The sequence below is a fragment of the Schistocerca americana genome, chromosome 7 (genome assembly GCF_021461395.2).
Source record: "Schistocerca americana isolate TAMUIC-IGC-003095 chromosome 7, iqSchAmer2.1, whole genome shotgun sequence".
NCBI lineage: Eukaryota > Metazoa > Arthropoda > Insecta > Orthoptera > Acrididae > Schistocerca > Schistocerca americana.
Window position 1 is genome coordinate 503,173,981 of NC_060125.1, and position 17,433 is coordinate 503,191,413.

A 17,433-nucleotide genomic window follows, 5' to 3' on the forward strand; every position below is an offset into this window, starting at 1 on the left:
GCTACCTTTCTACTGCAGGAGCCATAAGTTGAAGACATCCCTTTACGTTTCACTTGCCACCAATCTGAATCCTATATGAAATCTTCTCTGACTAGGAGCTACTTCAAGCTCTTCCCTCATCCCACAACACAGCTCCAGGCCTTATTTTCAGTTCAGTCAGATGATCCACCACCTGAATGTTTCCCAAAAGCAATATCTCCCCATAGTCTTCTACTGTCTTTGGCCTCAAGACGACTTTCCTTGGCAATGGCAAGACAGCGTAATTGTCCCACTCCTTAATGCAGGCAAGAACTCAATATCTCTCGGTAGTTACCAGCCAATTAGCCTGACCAACAGATTATACTGAGCTCTCTACTCTAGGTGCCTTTTGTCCCCCTCTCGGTATGATTTATGGGAGATAACTGAGAAAGGTGCAGATTCGCATTTGGGAGGACGATGATTCAAACCCACATCCGGCTGTCCTGATTCAGGTTTTCTGTGTTTTCCCTAAATTGCTTCAGGCAAATGCCGGGATAGTTCCTTTGAAAGGGCACGGCCAACTTCCTCCCCCATGGTGCTGTTTGGCCTCCTCCACCGAATCAGCCAACCAACTGATCAACCACGGGAGGGACAATCCACAACCAATGATCTGTCTTAGATTGGAAACAGCAATCTGACAGTATTTTTCTAAACACCAACATCTTATTGCAGTCTTTTTTATCTGCATAAGGCATATGGCACTAGGTGTCATCACATTTTACTCACACTCCATGACTGGGGCTTTAGAAGTCCCCTACCAATTTTTATTCATCAGCTTTTAACACCCCGGGTGTTCTGGGTTGGAGTCAGCAGTTCACTCAGTTCCTCACAGGGCTGTGTGCTGAGTTTCACTCTTTTTGTCATCACCATTAATAGACTAATGACCTTTGTTGGATCACAGGTCACCCCTTCATTGTGTGTCGACTATTTTTGCATTTGGTACCGCTCCCACTTTGTAGCCACTGCTTAATGCCAGCTCCAAGGTGCTGTACTGCGGGCCTGTGCATTGGCTTTTTCCCATGGTTTCCAGTTCTCTCCTACGAAATACATAATATGCATTTCTGCCATTGTACCATGGTCAGTTCTCACCTGGAACTCTGGAGCTCTGTGTAGGTAATCAGTACCCAGAAGTTGTTGGGACTGCTTTTTTTTTTTTTTTTTTTTTTTTTTTTTTTTTTTTTTTTTTTAAAGCTGCATGCTTAAACTTAATCCTCTCTGATTCCTTGCATGTACAGCTTGGGGTGTGGATCGTACTATCTTACCCATATTTACTGGGCCTTGGTTTCGTCTCGACTGAACTATGGTTGCCAGGTTTATGGCTCTGTGGTTCCTTCAGCTTTAAAACTGTTAGACACAGTCCATCATCGTGGAATGCGTCTGGCCTCCGGTGTCTTTTGGACTGTAGTTCAATTCTTTTATCTGGGCGGCTCGCGCATGCCTGCCCAGACACGGGAGATTGCTGTGTTGCCAGTTGCAAATGACGCTCGCGCCAAGAGAAGCAGTGCCATAGTATAGTAAGTTTGCAAACTTACATTTAGAGGGGAGCGCGCAGTTCATGAAGTAAAGCCACCACGGCCGCATTAACCCTTTCGCTGCTACAGAGACGTGCTCTCTGCATTGTGCTCTGTGCGCGATTTTGTCATCACTGCACTGCTCGCCTGTGCAGACACATAGTGTTCCGACTGCTTTGACACACTTATCATTCGATTTCACAAAAACTATTTGGCCCAAAAATTAGATTTTTACACATCTTATTGACTGATACCTTCCCCCATAAATGCCTTAATTTGTTTCGATGTTCAATGCAGTTATTGTGCAGCATTAAATGTAGTAAACCATTGCACAAAATTTTGAAGAGTTTGCAGAGGTAAAAGTCCATAGCGTATACTTTCCGTATGGTCGATTTTAGTTGCCACAATGTTGAGAATGAAATGTGGACAAGATACCTAAATTTCATATAAAATTTACTGTATAACAATATCTCATTTAAGTACCAGATAGGTGTCGTATGTAATATTGAGAAATATTCCGTCTTCCACGACTGTAATAAAAGTTTTCTTTATACCAGAGTCATTTCGCTTTTTTTTTCTAAAAAGTTCTGATTAAAACAAAGTTGGCGAAGTACACAAAACTGAATTGTAGACGTAATAAAATATAGAAACTAAAATATATTGTCAGTGAGGCGCAGTGCACAGACAATTTGTGTTTGTCACAAAGGACAGCAAATACTTGCCAAAACATAGATCAGTTGACGAAAACACTGAATATGGTGATGTTGCCAAAGCAACGAAGCAAAGAATTGCGTCAGACAATCAAATAGCTCGGCAACGTACAAGCCGAAATTCTGCTCTAAATAATACTTTTAATACTGTCGCAAAAGAATATATCTCAGTATGAATAGTAAAGCAGCGACTGCGGAAGAGAACATATACAAAGAAAACAGATAACATGAATATTGTATGTGTGCCTTTTCATTGTTTTTAATTGCTGTGAAAAGAAATATTGGAGGACAAAATTAGAAAAATCGAAAACTTATTATGATTATAATGAAGAGACAAAGCACTAGAAGTTTCAAAAAATTACATTCAAACGAATAAAATTCATGAAGTAAGACGCTTCGATATTAATTTTAAATAAAGAAAACATTAAGCACCGAACAAGGTTTGACCTCAGAACCTTTCACATACCAGCTAAACACATTAACCATTACGCTGTCAGAGCTCGTCATTCCATGGAACTCCTGGAGGACTCTAAAATATCACGCTAAATACCAACAAACACTGTTGGTATGACTATGAATTATTCACGTTTCGTCGAAGTACAATAGGAAATAAACAATTACCGCTGTTCTTTATTGCGAAAAAACAGTTCATGAGAATGAAACAAACACCTTTCCTTGCTATCGCCTGAATTAGGAAGCTTCTTGCTTGTTTGGTTTAATTGATTAATAGAATATGAAGCAATTGGTATAAAGAATGCTTTTCGAAACTTTCTATAAAAGAAAGTCTGCTATCAAGACGTTGTTTTTGTTCAGTTACTTTATTTATGACTGAACGTTTCTAAAACTGAAGACACTTGTCAATGCTCTGCACTGCAGTCGAGCTCTGGCAACGTCACTCTCTGTTCATTGGCTGACTGTGTTTTGTGACTTCAGATGCGCAGAACGAACCTAAACTCGGCCGCCGTCGTAAATGACGCGCACTATAATCTCGTAGACAGTCTCCTTGCTGAAGTGGGGATCTTCCCCATCCTGATTTGACGGTACCAGCTCTTGATTTCACTGTGAAATCACCATTCAGCAATTCCCTGATCATTCGACATATCACTTTGTCCTTACACACGAGGGATGTTGTCCTGATTCATGCCCTCAGTTGGGACTACCAGTTGGAATCTGCCTTGCTTCCCTTAGCTGAGATCTCCAACTCCTCTCTTGGGCTGTGCTCCCCATGTTTTCTTGTGCTAAGGATTAGGACCAATGTCTTCTAAGGTTCTAAAGTCTCAGTCCCCTCCCATGACCCTTTGGTGACTGTTACATCCTTTTCTTCAAGACTTTCAGGATGCTACCATCTTTTACACTGACAGCTCTAAAACTGTGGTTAAGACGGGATATGTTTATACATCTCATGCCAGTATGGAATGTCATTCACTGCAGGGAATGTGTATTGCGGGTCTCTACTGTTCTGACTTTCTTGCTGATATTTGTCGTGCTGCCTGCTCAATTGTCTTCATCTGACTCCCAAGTCATATGGGTATTCCAGGGAATGAACTGATCAACTGTTTGGCTAGAGAAGCACTTATTCACTCCTTGTTAGCTTTGTTGACACCAGGTGCAGATTTGTGAGCACATGTTAGACATGTGCTTAATCGGAAATGGAATTGCATCTGGTGGGCTATTGCCTCATCTAATAAACAACAAGATGACTCCTGCAGCATGGTGCTCTTCCTTCCAGTTCTCCCAGAAAGAATGCACAGTCCTATATGTCTTCTCTGCGTCAGTCATTCCAAGTTAACCCGTAGCTTTATTTTACATAATGAACTATCCCCCACGTTGTGGTTGTGGAACCTTACAGACAGTAGCTCATATCTTGGTGGAATGCCCTCTCCTTTTGGCCTTGATGCTAACAAGGGAAACTCCCCATCACAACCCCCTAATATTTAGTGCCCAGTGGATAGCTCATCAAAAACTTAACGCAGATCAAGCATGAAAACAGGAAGAATGTGTGCTGAGCTGCAGGGAATGATCCAAGAACAAGAAGCAATAAAGAGCAGCCCAAAGCAGCTGCGGTGTCATGGGTAAGTAGTGGTCATAGTGTTGGACTGCCAAGCGGGCAAGCCATGTTCAAAACTCCCTCGTGCCATTTATTTATTTATTTATTTATTTATTTATTACAACATTATGAACTGTCCGTCCAGTCATTGAAATGTCTGTTCTCTTTCTGTGGTCTTGGTAAAGAAAACAACAAATAAAAAGCTGTGAACTATGTTACAAGAAAGGAATTCAAGAGTCCAGACTTCCAAAATGGAATACAAATTCAAAAACGTTAAAAACGTATGTTTTGACAGAGCACAGAGAAACTGTCTTATTGTGAAACTGTTGCATTCATTTATTGCAGCTTATGTGACATACTGTTATGTTGTCATAATTTCCTTGGGAGTCATCACATTCACAGTCATATGAACACCTATATTGGGCAGGAGGTATATCTTACTCACTCACCAGTCATACAAATTAGGTTCATCAATAAGAGATTCCTATCATATGACACACATACTATCACTAATGCCATATACGACACACCTGACACATTTTCCTGTGGGGGATTTGGTTGGCTTGTCGCCTAGTTATCAAATGTTTGCGGTTCCCATTCGAAAGCCACTTCCTTTTGGTTAGAGTGATTGTGCAGAATCAACTGTCATTATAGGTCCCTATCTTACACCTTGCTGTTGTAAATGGACATTACACCACAACATAGACAAACTTTAAATAAAACGAACATGAGAGGGGGGAGGGTTGGCACGAGGGAGGTTTGAACACGGGTCACCCGCTTGGCAATTCAACAGCATTACCACTTAATGACGACTCCATTTCTCATCCTGGCTGCTTTCTATTGTATTTGTTGTTCTTGGACTGTTCACTGTTTCTAGTTTCCTTGCTGCTACACCTTCTTCCTGTTTTCATGCTTGATCTGTGTTCAATTTTTGACAGGCTATCCATTGAGGCCTCATACCATTAAATGTGACGGGAGTGCGATGGGGAGTTTCCCTTGTAAGTATGGATTTCTGGAATCATTGCCGCTAATATTGGTAGATGATTCACAGGTGGTTGAACTGGTTCTGTTTGCTCCATGAGAGTGATTTTTATTCTCAGTTAAAAGGTTTTAATCTACCTCCAGAACAGGGGCAGTGTGGTTAGGTATGGGACATCTTCCATTGTAATCTAGGTCTGGGTCGACCACTGACCCTTCCTCCTTGGCCAGGCTACTCTTTCATCCCGATTTAACTCCGTTTTACTAGCTTTTAGATTCTGTTTGCCTTCTTTCTTCTGCACCCAAATTTCTGTTCTGGGTGTTGCACTTTGTTGGATAGTGGGCGCTCTTGACTGTTATGAATCAGGAGGGGGCAGCTGTGGGTGGGACGTGTCCTGCTGCATGCAGAGCACTAGGGATACCTACCTGCTGATTTCCCTGTCTCTTCATCTTGCTTTTACTATTGGTTTAGTCTATCTGCCCACCACCTTAGAAACACCATCAGCACACCCACCTCCATTAAACACCACACACACACACACACACACACACACACACACACACACACACACACACACACACACACCATTACACGTTTGGCAACAAAATGGAAAGAACTCTAACACACACCTGTCACACACACCAGTCTCAAATGCACACAACCAAAGTGTATAGTAATAAATCCAACATCAAGTCACTAACACAGTATTACTCTAGGCCAACTTAGGTTGCTTTAACCAGGAACCTCTGCCAATAGATCTACACCCATCATCTCTCTGACTTCTCTATACATAGATGTCCCTTGTCTAAAGAGAAGAAACTCTCGATATAAGATAGCTATATTGATAACACCTCACACATTCAGCAACCAGATCAAGCAGTTGCAGAAATCTAATCACATTGTACACATCTTCAACCATAACGGCATCGAGCGATCAAGTGCTACATGTCGCAGTTGGATCCACACATACAAACAATTGATAAACTCACAAAATTCAGTTCAACAGTCAAACAAATTGTAGAAGAAACAAAAAGGCAGACTACAACTCCTGAAATGAACAAATACTCCCTTATAATCCACCATCATGAAGTCACATTCCCCAGCCAACAATGATGACAAAAAAAATCCAGAAAATGTCAAACATTGTGGAAAATATTAGAAAATGAGTAATCAAAGATACCAGTGCACCACATGAAACTGCTTGTAGGAGACTTCAGTGCACAGATCAGCAGAGAACAGAAATACAAGGCAATAATAGGAAATTTTCCTGCTCACAAAGACACCAGTAACAATGGGGAAAGGCTCGTCAACTTTTGCAGACAATTCGACTTAAAACTAATGTCAGTCTTTGTTAGAAAATTGCCAAGGAGAAATATGATCTGGTCTTCTCCTAAGAAGCTTTTAGGCTCATATCAACTGGTTCATATGGCAATTATCAAACAAAATCATAGAGGAATTGTGAATCAGAAAAGGACTAGGCATAGATTCAGACCACTCCCAAAATTAAAAAAGTCCATAGATTGACAAAAAATTTATGTCAGACAACAGGAATGAATTCATAAAAAGCTTTATACTTCAGACAACGGGAAATTAGGATGAGATTAGAGAAGCAATGATAGAAATGGCGAAAGAGTGAGAACAACCACAAAAATAGAGGAGACATATTTGGTGGAATAACGAGACGAAGCAGTAGAGCGTAGGCTGACTGCTTGGAAAAAATGGAGCTCCAGCAAAAAGGAAAGAGACTGGAACACAGTCACTAAAATCAGAAAACAGACATCAGAATTATTCAAACAGAGAAACAGAAATATGACAAAAATGATTAGAGACATAGATACAAATTTCAAACAGAACAACTCTAGGGCCTTCTACAAAGTTTTCAAAGAATTTAAAGATTCAACAGGCAAACTGATTACCAATGATGACAGCAACTGTGAGTTATGAGCAAAATACTTCAAAAACCTTCTAAACTGTGAGGAACCAACACACTGATTAATTTTCAGACAGCCTCAAAAGGAAAACCCATATTCAGAACTGCCATCACTGCATCAAATTCAACAATACATTGGCTAACTGAAAAACAACAGGACGTGTTAGCTGAAATGTGGAAACTGGGAGGGAAGCGGGCAGCTAAACTATTCATGAGGTTATTACAGATTTCTGGGAGAAATGAAGAATACAGGACAGAAACCAGCAATTACCAAGCTATATCTCTACTTCGTATAACATTGTATCCAAAGCTCTACCGAATAAGATAGAAGACCAAGCGAAACACACAATTGGTGAGTACCAAGTGGGATTCAGGAAAAAATAGATCATGCACAGAGCAGAACTTTCTGAACCCTTCAGAATTAACACAAATGTTCAACAGGGCGATGGGCTCTTAGTGATTGTTTTTAGTCTAGTCTTAGACAAGGTCATGAGAGAGTAGGGTAGAGACCTACAAGAGAAAACCTTTAAGGAGTCATTGTAGGACGAGGAAGAGGAAGATTTGAGGTTAAATGTCTTGCTTTTGCTGATGACATTGCAATAATTTCCAAAGCCATACAAATGTAAAGGTAGAAACACTTTGCAAAATTGTGGCTAAAATTGGCTTACAAATATCGTATGAGAAACCAGAATACATTGAACATAAACACGACAGAAAAAAATGTATTCAAACACAACACAGAAACATTAAAAGAATTGATAAGTTTAAGTATTTGGGAGAATGTATACAATCAAATGGATTAGATAATACCACAAGTAAAGAAGGCCGAAGGAAATGGAGTTAGCATATAGGCTCACAAGAAACTGATACAATAAGGATTGGTAACACCCCAGGCAAAAATTAAACATCAAGCAAAAGTAATTAAGTGGAAGCACTTCATGATTCTGAATGCCCAACAATGAATAAGAGGTGAACAAGAAGAACTGGAAAAGAAAGGAAGGAAAATACTCAGAAAAACATTAAGACCACAAAAGAATGAAGATAATAACTGGACAAAGAGGAACAATGAAGATCTATAAAGAAACATAGAAACAGTTGCAGACACAGTAAGGAAGATGAGATTAAAGTTTTACTGCCATATTTGCAGAATGAATGACACTACAGGAGGGCTGGAAGAGACAAAAAGGGATCTGAGAAAACTTAATGTCACAGAAGAAATTATACAGGACATGGAAAATTTCAGGCTACAGATCTATACTGCATCCAACAACAAAAATTACAACCTAGGAGGATGATGTCAAACGAACAAAGGCAGGCCATCAGCCAATCCACAAGTAGTTCTGGGAAGATAAGAAGAAAAAGATTGTACATTAGTCTTCGCTTATAAGTGGTGTATAATTCGCAGAATTCTGTAATAAAAAAAAAGGCCAACAACAGACTTCAAAACAACACTGTACAGCAAAGAACAATAACTTCCAGCACAACACTCCAAAAAATCCAGCATACTCATTTAGCGATTTGTTTCTTGGCCTTGCCCCTGGTCTCTTGTGCCCGCCATCTTCATCCTTTGAATCATCCAAGGCATCATCTTCCATTCACTTCAGATGTTCGTACCATACCATATACCTTGGGTACACAATCTAGTTGCAAGAATGTTGTGAGTCGCTGTGTGAGAGTGAATGTTTGGTTCAGTAAGACTGCATGCTAATCTGCAACTGCAGTATAGACCAGTATTTATCGGTATTCTACACAATCTTGTCATTCTGTTTAATTAATTAATTTATTTATTTTAATTACAGATCCTGCTAGTGTATGTTGGTTATATTTTTACACTTTTCATAGTTGTAGGCAATACAGTTGTAATAATTCTGAAACTGTATGACGCACATAATCCTGAGATATCTTCTCAGGTCATACCAGACTTATAAAATAGATAAAGTTTTTGCTTTTAAGCATTACATTATTTTAAATATAGTCATGAAATAGATGTAAGCTAAATCCTGGTTCTTTGTGTCTGCAGTGACATAAACCTCTTAGATGATGATCTGGAAGATGATATTGACTATGATCTTGGTAATGAAGATGAAGATCGTCTTCTGGCAGATGATTATGAGCTACAGGTATGATAACTGTATTCTATTAAAACAATAATTATCTTAAAATTGTTTTCACTTTGGATTTTTTAATACCATCTCTTCTTTGTAGGATTCCTCTGAGCTGGAGGGTCATGATCATGGAGAAATACTGGAGTCAGATGAGAAGGGTTTTGTGTAAGTATGGATTTTGGTAATTATTAAGATTTCTGCAATAATAATAATAATAGTAATAATAATAATAGTGCTTGGATAAGATGCAGATAAAAAATAAAAACCATTGTTTTGTAGAGTACTGAATTGCCATTACCATTCACATTTTTAGAACATCTGTAGGCCATACATACCCATCTTGTCATTGCAGAGCACTTTGAACCATATCTGGAATAATAATAATTACTATTTAATATGTGATACTTACATTACTCCAAAATATGTCTTCACAAACAAACTGCTTCATCTGCTACGATATGAGCAGCACTTACCTGTGAAGGAACAAATGTCAAACAGTGAGATATTTTCCGCCTTTATTTGTCATACTGTTAAAACATTACAGTGTTGTTTGTACAGAGTGTATCATAATTAGTGGCGCAAATGAATACAGTTGGAAATACATGATACTAGGAGCAGAAAAGTGTCGGTAAATGTGTTACATACAGCAAGAGCTGTGAGCACTTATTCAGTAAAAGAGATATGTTTCACAGTAGCGGAAGTGAAGTAGTGCTCATAGCTCTTAAGATATGCACTTTATAGCACATTTTATGAAACATTTTTTCTTGTTTTGCTCATTGCTACCACTTCTCAAAATATCGAAAGGAGAGAGTGTGCAGTAGAAGAGATTTGTTTCACCGTATTGAAGGTATGCAATTTAGAGCCCATGTTTGCCGAAACTTTTTTGCTTCTAGTATCACGTTCTTTCAACTGTAGGCAAGAATGTTATAGTAATGTAGTACTCTACACAGCAGAGATGATTATTTACAAGTTTATTTCGTATTCACAATTGGTGGCAGCACAATTATACTTACCATGTATAAAATACTTTCATTAGCACAGAAGCTAGAGAAGTAGTTCAAACCTAAAAAAATTCCAGTAAACAGAAAACTCCGGGTTGGAATATCAACAACGTGAGGAAAAGATAGATTGCTATTTACCATAAAGATGACATATTACGATGCAGACAGGAACAACTAAAAGACACTTAATGCATTAGCTTTCGACCAAAGCCTTCATCAGAAAAAGAAACACACGCACATTCCTTCACACAAGCGAGCACACCTCGCACACACATGACCACCATCTCCGGCAGCTTGGGCCAAAGTATAACTGTCACATAGAATGGAAGCTGCAGTCTGGAGGGGGCAGGAAAGGAAAGGGATAGCAGTATATGGGTTGTGTGCCAAAGTATGCGGGACTAGTTTGCCAGTAGGTGCAGTGTCAGGATGCTATGGGGCAGCGAGGAGGGAGGAACAGGGTGTGACAGAGGAGAGGAGTAGGGAAAGGTGGGTGGGTGCATTGGCAGAGTGTGGTACACAAAGAGGGGGGGAGAAGAGAATATGGAGAAGGTGATAGGACAGAGGGAGTGGAAACTGTTGGGTGGAGGGTGTGGGGAGCAGTGTGTTACCATAGGTTGAGGCCAGGATGATTTAGGGAGCAGAGAATGTGTTGTAAGGATAAGTCCCATCTGTACAGTTCAAAACAGCTGGTGGTGGAGGGAAGGATCCAGATGGCTTGGGTATTGAAGCAGCCATTGAAATCAAGCATGATACGTTCGCCGCGTTTTGTGCCACAGGGCAGTGACTGTTCAATCTGGTGAACAGCTGGTTGATAGTCATATAAAAGGCTGTGCAATGATTGCAGCAGAGCTGGAATATAACATGTCTGCTTTCACAGGTGGCAGCAATTGCAAAATGATGGTACACAAACCTGATGATATGAACTTTCATTTCATTCATGCTTATTGTTCATAAACATTATAGATGATCAGCTTGTCATGAACTATTTCAATTTAACATCACAGGTCACTAACTTACATATGCCATTATTACCTAATGAGTATTAACAAATGGCATTGTAGTTAAACATGTTGTTTTAAGTAGAACTTTGCACAGTTACTCCCAGACACAGACTGACTGACATGGAACATTACATCATAGTATGTGACGGACATAAGTTTTTCACAATGAGTTACGGTTGACAACTGATTTAATGTTGCATGGTGAAAACTGGACATAGATTATGCTCTTACTGACTAGATACCACCTGCCTGAGGCTTTGTGCGCAACACCTGTTTATAGACACACACATTACAGAAATTACAAAATGGTAAAATGCAGGAGTGTTATATTTTATAAAGGACAATCAGAAAATTTCTGTTTGAGGGCATTGCTGCAGTGATGCAACGAATTAGTGTGGCATTCATGTCTTTCCAATGTGCGTGCGGTAAAAGTGGAAACATGAACTAGGCCATGTTATAATCAAATTCATCCAAATAGGACCAGTGTGCCGTTATCTCTTTCTTGGATGCCGAAGGACAGTCACCAGTAGACTTCCATCAGAGAATGAAGAATGTGTGTGGGGCAGCATATCTGTTGAAAACTACCATTGTGAAGTGGTGCACCAAGTGCTATGATGGCCATGATTTGACACAAGACACTGGTCAATCTGGGAGGTCAGCCTCAGCTGGGAGGCCCAATTAGGAGACACTCTACTACCCGCCCTGTAGTCCATGTGAAATACCACGCCTTTGGTGCCTTAGAAAAGGCCTTGAAGGGTTGACAATTTGTGTCAGACGAGAATGAGCAGCAGTCAGTTATGGACTTCTTCACACAGCAGGAGATGGTGTTTTACCAAATGGATACCTGGTGAATTGTTAGGATAATTGCCTCAATGCTCTCAGTGATTTCACATCATCAGCATACTGCTTCTGGGCTGTATGGTCTACGAACTGAAACTTTTTGATCACCCCTTATAGATATTAACATAAAAGATAGAAAAAATGAAAAATATGAAGATATTATAGGCAGTGAAGTAAATTTGTCCAACCAAAAGCTGTACAACTACAAAGTGACAAAATAAAAGGTAACATATTATTAGAGGGAAGTTTTAATTGATACACTTCTCAAATTTTGCCAAGAATTTTCTAGAAAATGAGATTTTCCAGTTGGAATAATTAGTAAACTAACATGTTCTTTTAGTAGAAGTCTATATTTTTGGAAACAGAAAAATCAGGGCTACTATAATGTAACACAGGATTTTATAGAGAATTATAACTTGGAGACTAGGTTTCTGGAACACAAAAAAATTATGAATACAATTAAATTTTGAAATACCAAGTTTTTGTACAAATTATGATGTTTACAACAACAAAAATAATCAATTTTTGACAATATGATGTAATTGGACAGATAAGAAATTTACTCACCAAGTGGCATCATGTGTGTGTTCTGCCACTGTTTGGTGAGTAGATTTCGTATCTATCCAATTACATTACAAAGTATAATGTCTGTCTGAAAGAGAAAATGCGGAGATTTCATATAAACTCAATCATAAAACAAATAATTTTTAGTGGAGAAAAACTTTGATGTGCCCATATTTTAAGAGATGCTGTAAATCACTTTCTTTAAATAAAATGTTTCCATATGAGCTAAATATACTATTGTTACCACCAATCAGTAAATAGCACCACGAATAATAAAGTTCAGCAATGCACAGCATGAATAAGAAATTGATTATTTTATGGAACTAGCTGTATGTGCACTACTAATGAAAGGAGATCACAAAAGAAAAGAAAAAGAGTAGTCAAATGAAACAACATGGTTCCAGATACCTTGTCAAGTTTCAAACATCTATGATGTGTACATGTAGACTGAAGTGACGAATGAAAATTTATACCAAAGCTGGGATTCCAAGCCAGGTCTTCTGCTCACTAGGCAGATTCTCCTACCACTATGCCATTCTGATACACTGGCTTTCCAGAACTGCATGGACTACCCTAGCATGCCTCCCTCCTCAATCCAAATTCCCATTCACACCTCAGCCCACTTGGTATTCCCCTTAAACTTGAGAAGTGTTGCAGAGGCTCTCTGACTGCATTGGAATAGCACCTCAGCATCAAGTAAAACAGGAGATCCTTCCTGAAACCCAGGCATAGGTGCTTTACTTAATATATACAATTCCAGAGACCTACATCTACATCTACATGCATACTCTGACCAATCACACTTAACTGCCTGGCAGAGGGCTCATCGAACCACCTTCACAATAATTCTCTGTTATTTCAATCTTGAATAGCATGCGGGAAAAAACCAACACCTATATCTTTCTGTGGAAGCTCTTATTTCCTTTATTTTATTATGATGATCGTTTCTCCATATGTAGGTCGGCATCAACATAATATTTTTGCATTTGATGGAGAAAGTTGGTGATTGAAATTTTATGAGAAGATTCTGCTACAACGAAAAATGCCTTTGTTTTAATGGCATCCACCCCAAATCCTGTATTATGCCAGTGACACTCTCTACCCTGTTTCACGATAATACAAAATGTGTAGCTCTTTTTTGAACTTTCTGTATGTATTCCATTAATCGTATCTGGGGAGGATCCCAGACTCCACAGCAGTACTCCAAAAAAGGATGGACAAGTGTAGAGTAGGGAGTTTCTTTAGTAGAACTGTTACATTTTCTAAGCGTTCTGCCAGTAAATCGCAGTCTTTGGTCTGCCTTCCCCACAATGTTTTATATGTGTTCTTCCCAATTTAAATTGTTCATAATTGTAATTCCTAGGTATTTAGTTGAATGGATGGCCTTTTAGATTTGACTGATTTATGTAACTGAAGTTTAACGGATTTATTTTAGCACTCATTTGGATGACTTGCCAATTTTTGCACCTTTCAGATATCTTTTCTAAATCATTTTGCAATTTGTTTTGATCTTGTGATTACTAGACAATAAACGGCAGCATCATCTGCAAAACCCTAAGATGGCTGCTCAGATTGTCTCCTAAATAGTGTATATAGACATGGAATAGCAGTGGGTTTATAACACTACTTTGGGGAACACCAGAAATAATTTCTGTTTTACTCAGTGACTTTCCATCAGTTACTATGAACTGTGACCTCTCTGATATAAAATCACTAATCCAGTCACATAACTGAGACAATATTCCATAAGCACGCTAACGCTAGAAGACACCTCTGTGGTACAGTGTCATAAGCCTTTTGGAAATCCAGCAATACAGAATCTATTTGAAATCCATTGTCATTACCACTCAGCATTTCATGTGTGTAAAGATCTAGTTGTATTTCACAAGAATGATGTTTTCTAAATCCTTGACTGTGTGTTGATAGACCATTCTCTTTGAGGTAATTCATAATGTTCAAACACAGTATATGTTCCATAATCCTGCTGCATATTGATGTTAATGATATGGGCCTGTAATTTAGTGGATTACTCCTACTACCTTTCTTGAATACTGGTGTGACCTGTGCAACTTTCCAGTTTCTGGGTACAAATCTTTCATCGATTGAGGGGTTGTATATGAAAGTTAAGTATGGAGCTATTGCGTGAGTATACTGTGAAAGGAAAGTAATTGGTATAAAGTCTGCACCAGAAGACTCGCTTTTTCTAAATGATTTATGTTGCTTTACTACTCCAAGGATATCTACTTCTAAGTTACTCATGTTGGCAGCTGTTCTTGATTCGAATTCTGGAATTCTTACTTCATCTCCTTTGGTGAAGGAATTTCAGAAGGCTGTGTTTAGAAACTCTGCTCTCACTGCACTGTCTCCAATAGTATTTCCATTGCTATCATACAGATAAATTTTTCCCGAGGGCATGCTGCTTTACTGTATAGATAAATGATGATGGCGTCCTCTTGGGTAAAATATTCCGGAGGTAAAATAGTCCCCCATTCGGATCTCCGGGCGGGGCTACTCAAGAGGATGTCATTATCAGGAGAAAGAAAACTGACGTTCTACGGATCGGAGCGTGGAATGTCAGATCACTTAATCGGGCAGGTAGGTTAGAAAATTTAAAAAGGGAAATGGATAGGTTAAAGTTAGATATAGTGGGAATTAGTGAAGTTCGGTGGCAGGAGGAACAAGACTTCTGGTCAGGTGCCTACAGGGTTATAAACACAAAATCAAATAGGGGTAATGCAGGAGTAGGTTTAATAATGAATAGGAAAATAGGAATGCAGGTTGGTTGGTTGGTTGTTTTGGGGAAGGAGACCAGACAGCGAGGTCATCGGTCTCATCGGATTAGGGAAGGGCAGGGAAGGAAGTCGGCCGTGCTCTTTGAGAGGAACCATCCCGGCATTTGCCTGGAGCGATTTAGGGAAATCACGGAAAACCTAAATCAGGATGGCCGGACGCGGGATTGAACCGTCGTCCTCCCAAATGCGAGTCCAGTGTCAGGAATGCAGGTAAGCTACCACAAACAGCATAGTGAACACATTATTGTGGCCAAGATAGATACGAAGCCCACACCTACTACAGTAGTACAAGTTTATATGCCAACTAGCTATGCAGATGACGAAGAAATTGAAGAAATGTATGATGAAATAAAAGAAATTATTCAGATAGTGAAGGGTGACGAAAATTTAATAGTCATGGGTGACTGGAATTCGGTAGTAGGAAAAGGGAGAGAAGGAAACGTAGTAGGTGAATATGGATTGGGGCTAAGAAATGAAAGAGGAAGCCGCCTGGTAGAATTTTGCACAGAGCACAACTTAATCATAGCTAACACTTGGTTTAAGAATCATGAAAGAAGGTTGTATACATGGAAGAACCCTGGAGATACTAAAAGGTATCAGATAGATTATATAATGGTAAGACAGAGATTTAGGAACCAGGTTTTAAATTGTAAGACATTTCCAGAGGCAGATGTGGACTCTGACCACAATCTATTGGTTATAACCTGTAGATTAAAACTGAAGAAACTGCAAAAAGGTGGGAACTTAAGGAGATGGGACCTGGATAAACTGAAAGAACCAGAGGTTGTACCGAGTTTCAGGGAGAGCATAAGGGAACAATTGACAGGAATGGGGGAAAGAAATACAGTAGAAGAAGAATGGGTAGCTTTGAGGGATGAAGTAGTGAAGGCAGCAGAGGATCAAGTAGGTAAAAAGACGAGGGCTAGTAGAAATTCTTGGTTAACAGAAGAAATATTGAATTTAATTGATGAAAGGAGAAAATATAAAAATGCAGTAAATGAAGCAGGCAAAAAGGAATACAAACGTCTCAAAAATGAGATCGACAGGAAGTGCAAAATGGCTCAGCAGAGATGGCTAGAGGACAAATGTAAAGATGTAGAGGCTTATCTCACTAGGGGTAAGATAGATACTGCCTACAGGAAAATTAAAGAGACCTTCGGAGATAAGAGAACCACTTGTATGAACATCAAGGGCTCAGATGGAAACCCAGTTCTAAGCAAAGAAGGGAAAGCAGAAAGGTGGAAGGAGTATATAGAGGGTCTATACAACGGCGATGCACTTGAGGACAATATTATGGAAATGGAAGAGGATGTAGATGAAGATGAAATGGGAGATACGATACTGCGTGAAGAGTTTGACAGAGCACTGAAAGACCTGAGTCGAAACAAGGCCCCTGGAGTAGACAACATTCCATTGGAACTACTGACGGCCTTGGGAGAGCCACTCCTGACAAAACTCTACCATCTGGTGAGCAAGATGCATGAGACAGGCGAAATACCCTCAGACTTCAAGAAGAATATAATAATTCCAATCCCAAAGAAAGCAGGTGTTGACAGATGTGAAAATTACCGAACAATCAGTTTAATAAGCCACAGCTGCAAAATACTAACACGAATTCTTTACAGACGAATGGAAAAACTGGTAGAAGCTGACCTCTTGGAAGATCAGTTTGGATTCCGTAGCAATACTGGAACACGTGAGGCAATACTGACCTTACGACTTATCTTAGAAGAAAGATTAAGGAAAGGCAAACCTACGTTTCTAGCACTTGTAGACTTAGAGAAAGCTTTTGACAATGTTGACTGGAATACTCTCTTTCAAATTCTAAACGTGGCAGGGGTAAAATACAGGGAGTGAAAGGCTATTTACAATTTCTACAGAAACCAGATGGCAGTTATAAGAGTCGAGGGACATGAAAGGGAAGCAGTTGTTCGG

General features: G+C 39.4%; 1 protein-coding gene across 3 annotated transcripts in view; it reads left to right on the plus strand.

Annotated features, from left to right (window-relative positions):
* LOC124622029 (RNA-binding protein 33-like) overlaps positions 1-17,433 on the plus strand; it is a 246,829-nt gene that overhangs the window by 25,684 nt on the left and 203,712 nt on the right. For all 3 annotated transcript variants that reach the window (XM_047147585.1, XM_047147586.1, XM_047147587.1), the window contains exons 2-3: positions 9,216-9,315; positions 9,401-9,465. In XM_047147585.1, coding sequence (XP_047003541.1) covers positions 9,216-9,315; positions 9,401-9,465 — 165 coding nt within the window. The remainder of the gene's footprint in view (positions 1-9,215; positions 9,316-9,400; positions 9,466-17,433) is intronic.